We start from the raw sequence: 5,046 nt of genomic DNA, 5'->3' as shown, positions 1-5,046 counted from the left end.
GAGAGAGAGAGAGAGAGAGAAAGAGAGAGAGAGAGAGAGAGATGAGCCCAGTTTCCGGGAACACGAGCTCCACGAGACATGACCTGGTGACGTCATACAGGTCGGGTCAAACCGACACAGCTGATCTTGCCAGGTGTCTTTTTTTTAGTTTTCGTATAAGAGTTTTACGGCACTTGCTACACAATAAGGTCATATGAGTGCAGCAGAATTAGAGAATAGATGTGTTACAAGAAAGTAACAAACACAAGAAAGAAGGAAGAGAGATAAGGACGACAGATGTGTTTAATAGGAAAGAAGGAGCAAACCACACTATAGCACCTGCGAATCACCTGTAACACCATTTTTTTTCCTGCATTCTCACCATTTTCATTATTATTAAATGTATTTCTATTTTCAATTCTGTGTTATTATCATCATAATTCTAATATATAGATACAATAATTGATTTTATCATAATAATGTTCTTCAACTTATCATCACCATTTATTATTAACTCTATCCGTACGCCCTGAGGTCATTTTGTACCCCTGGGGTTGTATTCTTCACATTTTAGAATATTTCTAGAGTGAAGATCTCTTTGAAACTTAGTATTTGTCAAAAAATCATTTTGACAGACTGCTTTGCAAAAAGTGTACGGATCGGATTAACCAGTAAATTTCCTCTTTGGAAAGTGGTGGTACAGAGTTCCCCACATTGCATGGATATGATAGTAAAACATGACGTACAGATAGGGTTAAGTAGTTACAGAATTATCATCTATATTAACAACAGAGACCCCTTGCCCTGGAATGAAGCAAGAACTGCTCTAGACCAGCAAGACAACAGGTGGTGAAAGGAAAAGAGGAGAAAAAGTAAAAGGGAAAAAAGGGGCATCCGTAGAACCAAAGACAGATGGACAGACAGACAAAACAAACAAAAAAAACAACCCAAGTATGTTTGAATCTTGATCAGAGACATTGACAGGAAATAGAGTTGATCAAATAAGTCCACGGGAGACAACAAGCATTTTTTTATTTTTTAGTACGGTAGAGGTCTTACCAACTTACGGCGCTCGCAACTGCATATAAGGTCAAATGAGCGTCAGAAGATTAGAGGTGTTACATGAGAGTAACAAATTATAATCAAAAAGAAGAAGGGGAGATAAGGACGATAGAAGATGTTTGATAGGAAAGAACAGACAAACCACACCAGAGCACCCGCCAACCACCCACCAATAAAGCATCTTTAAACAAGCACTTAAGTTTACTGCAGCTACTAGACAGGACAGAAGCAGATGAAGTATCATGAAGGCACTTGCTTATGATGATTAACTCTACAAGGTGTCTGTGGTGTGGCATCACACACATGAAACCTGAGTTCAATTCCCCAGTGGGGACATATTTTTATCAAGTATCTTAGAGGTGTTACTATTAGAGCGCATAACATTAAAAAAAGGAGAAATAAAGGCAGTGGATGTTGGATAGGAAAGAAAGAGCAAACCACTCCATAGCATCTATTTGTTAACCACCCACTGTAGCATTGGCACTTATCTTCATCATACAAACTAGAATGCAATGTGTTGCATGTTGCTACTTCTCACAAGATGTGAACAAAATTGGAGATTCAGAGCAGTGTCAGTGAGGAACTGGCAACCAAACAGGAAACCATCAACAGCTGTTTGCCTGCCCAATGCTCCAGGCATTTAAAAATATTGGCCCAACCTTTGGTAGAGACACCCAATTAGCCCAATACTCTATAGGTGGGTAGGTGGGTGGAAGGGGGGGGAGGGGGCTGGAGGACCTGTGGCAAACAGCAGCCTTTGCCCTAGAATCTGGGAAGTCAATTTAACGATGAACGAGAAGAAGAAGACGAGACATGAACGTTTCCCTCGTCCTTCACTCACCTCCATCTTAGCGTTGCTCCACCTGGGGATCTCCACCACCATATTGAACACGCCCTTCTCCCGGTCCACAACCAGAGGGATGTCATGGAAGGGAGACACCACAGCTCCGGATTCATTTTCTGGGAAGAAAGAGACATTAGAGCCCATTGAAAATACAGTCAAACCTTCTTTAACAGCCATACCTGTATAAAATTTAGACAATCACCTGTACAAATGGTCACTTCCCATTTTCTCCCTGCCTTGCATATTTTTTTCAAAACAAATATAAAGACACTGTGAAAGACGTCCAGTCGAAGACAACTACTTTTTTATTTGACAATGGGAGGCTTTCTTTCAGACAACTTCGACTGCAGTAGTGAAAACAAAACAAAATTATCTTTGTACATAGTCATCAAGTGTTACATTTATTCATTCCTCCAATAAAAATCTTCTACTTATTTTTCTACCACCTTCCTTCATTACCACTTAGGGATTTAAGGTGTTCAAAAACGGTCACCCTGAAGTCGCATGAAAAACAGAGAGAAAAAACAAATTATCCATCCTCCAAGCCTGAATGACTCAGATGTCCAAGAAAAAAAGTTGGAATAAAATAATAAAAAGACCATTATATTGAGGCTCTAAAAATAAAAGAGGATCTTATGAAGTGACTGGCAAAATGTCCAATTTATTGAAATGCAATACCAGCTGAGCAGAGAATATATATACACAGTAGGGCCCTACCATTAGAATTCAGAATTAAGTAAGTAGTTTTTGTTCTCACCGTAACCAGTTCTTAGGTGAAAATTGTCTCAAAAGTCAAAGTCACAGCCATTAACATACATATTAAAATTTATCTTTTTAAAGAAATGGACTAAAGCTGTACTATTGATAATGATGATAAAGATTTAAAAACTATTCCTTCATCATTCAAAAAAGGAACAACATCGACATGCTAGCCAGATGTCAATTTATACCTTCTCTATCAAAATTGTCAAAATAATTTGATGGTTATAAGGCTATTGGGCCATATCCTCCTATAATAGAGAAGAGTTGTTTTTTTTGTCAAAGGTAAAGTTAAAGAGATGTCACGTATATTTTTTTTAATTAATAGATCTACAAGATTTTCATTTCTAGAACTTGGGAGTAAATGAGTTTGAAAAAATGTAGGCCTATTTCATCAAGTTACTTTACCACTTTTTAAAGACGGAATAAAATCTTTGTTTTATTTATAATTTAGGGTAGCCCACGCCACAAAATTCAATTCCTTTCATTTCTCTATCATTTCATGTCTTATTAACTTTTAAATATTTCTAGGGGACTCTCGTGGCCAAGAGGTTAGGGTGTTCGCCTTTCATTCAAAGATCCCGGGTTCTGAAAATTTTCTTCTCTACAATTGTCTCCTTTCAACTCCTTTCCTGCTCTCAGGCAATGGTCTGTCGTCTGCTTTCGTCTTCACTTTCAACCCCCACCCATTTATCCCCTCCTCTGGACTCCTGACTCTTTCTGCAAGCCTTTCTACTGCTACTCTCTGGCTCCTTCTTGCTGCTGCTGTCTTTCAGCCACAGCCCTGATTTTTCTGGTAGAAGATCTACATCCAGCCTCGGTCAAGGGTGAAAAATCTCAGAGGTACCGTGTGCAAGTTGCGCATGTTTAAGATCCCTCGGTGGTATAAAATCGACAAAAGAAGGCTTTTTCAGCCACCACCCAGGCAAAATTCCAAATTTCCTACAAACTGAAAATGTTATGTGTCCCACATACTCATATATGACCTTTTGGCCTTATGCAGTTGCGAGCGCCGTAAAACACTCACCATAAAAAAATATTTTAAAATATATTTCTGGCATCTCAGATCTTTTCACTTTTGATTCTAAACAGTGAGCATTGAACAAGCAGACAAAAATTATAATTTTGATAGTGGTGATGGCGTCGCTTGACAACACTCAGAGGGCTTCTTAATTTTACATTGGCCACCTCTATTCTCACCCGGAGTGAGAATAGTGCAGGCGAGTCTTGTGGCTATTCTCACCCGGTGCGCGTTCACCAAATTTTGCGTTCACCCTAAACCACAGAATTCTACACTGTGATAACAGAAAAATTGTAAAATTCTGTGCCGTGAACAAACGTTCCATTACAACTGTAGCCTACTAAAAGCGTATAATTTTGTCTGTGGGCAGTGGAGAGAGAGAGAGAAAGAGAGAGAGGAGTAGCGCGAGAATTTCCGGGCAAAACAAAATGGCGACCCGCGTAGTTCGGCTCGATTCGAAAAGTTAAATAGCCGTAGCATCTTTGTAGACAACCAAATTAATTTACTTTTGTGTTTTAACATCATTTTTTTACTTTGTTTTGGTCAATTTGATCGTCCACTCCGATAGACAGTATTCAGAAAGAGACAGAGAGAGAGAGAAGAGGGGAGGAGTTGATCTTGCGAGAACTTCCGGGCGGGTGAGAATAGCCACTTTCTTTTACATTAGTAGTAGATTCTAGATCTATATTAGGATGATTAGGTGTACACACTAATTGAGAAAAGGCTTGCCTCTACACAACACAGATCTAGATCTAGATATAATCTAGATTCTAGATCTAGCCAAGATCAGACATCTAACACCTTATGTCACACAACTCAATCAATGTGTGTCTCAAGCTCTCCATAGAATCCAGACCTTGTCCTTACTTTTTAGGCCCTAGAGGTCTAGATCTTGATTACTAGATCTAGCCTCTAAATAGTCTAAATACAGTTGAGTTAATATTTTACGATCAGATAATAAGGAGTAAACACAGCCATACACTGTGCTCGTACTATACTGTAGGTTTTCAACACACTACACATTACAATGGTGATACACGCTGGCACTGCCATCACTAGCAGTAGCAACACACAGGGTCCGAGTCAAGTCAGAGGGTCAGTCAAAAAAACTTACTAAAAAACACTCTGTAGTTATCCGTGTTAGGGGATCCTCGCTCAACAGTAGAATAAGGCATCTTGGAACAGGCAGCTGCTGTGTACGATAAGTGAGATGAAAGTGTGGACAAACGTAAGCTGGCTAAACCTTTATTCACCAGGCCGGCTCCCGCTCTTCCCACGGCTAGAGCGATTTGTGAAAAACCTAACATGACGCGAGGTGCGGAGACTCGCAACCAGCGGTACTCATTGAGGAGGATGGACGACCTTGAGAATACTCGATTAC

The 5,046-nt window shown here is 39.6% G+C and overlaps 1 protein-coding gene across 1 annotated transcript in view; it reads right to left on the bottom strand.

Moving 5' to 3' along the window:
* The window catches only part of LOC101854862 (inorganic pyrophosphatase), a 32,934-nt gene extending 27,888 nt beyond the window's left edge, over positions 1-5,046 (bottom strand). Inside the window, exons 1-2 of the mRNA XM_005097303.3 lie at positions 4,780-5,046; positions 1,883-2,001 (exon numbers count right to left, since the gene is read on the bottom strand). Coding sequence (XP_005097360.1) covers positions 1,883-2,001; positions 4,780-4,972 — 312 coding nt within the window. The 5' untranslated portion in view covers positions 4,973-5,046. The remainder of the gene's footprint in view (positions 1-1,882; positions 2,002-4,779) is intronic.

Source organism: Aplysia californica, unplaced genomic scaffold (genome assembly GCF_000002075.1).
Source record: "Aplysia californica isolate F4 #8 unplaced genomic scaffold, AplCal3.0 scaffold00151, whole genome shotgun sequence".
NCBI classification, from domain to species: domain Eukaryota; kingdom Metazoa; phylum Mollusca; class Gastropoda; order Aplysiida; family Aplysiidae; genus Aplysia; species Aplysia californica.
Note: the sequence above shows the minus strand (reverse complement) of the source record. Positions and strands in the feature narration are given on the sequence as shown.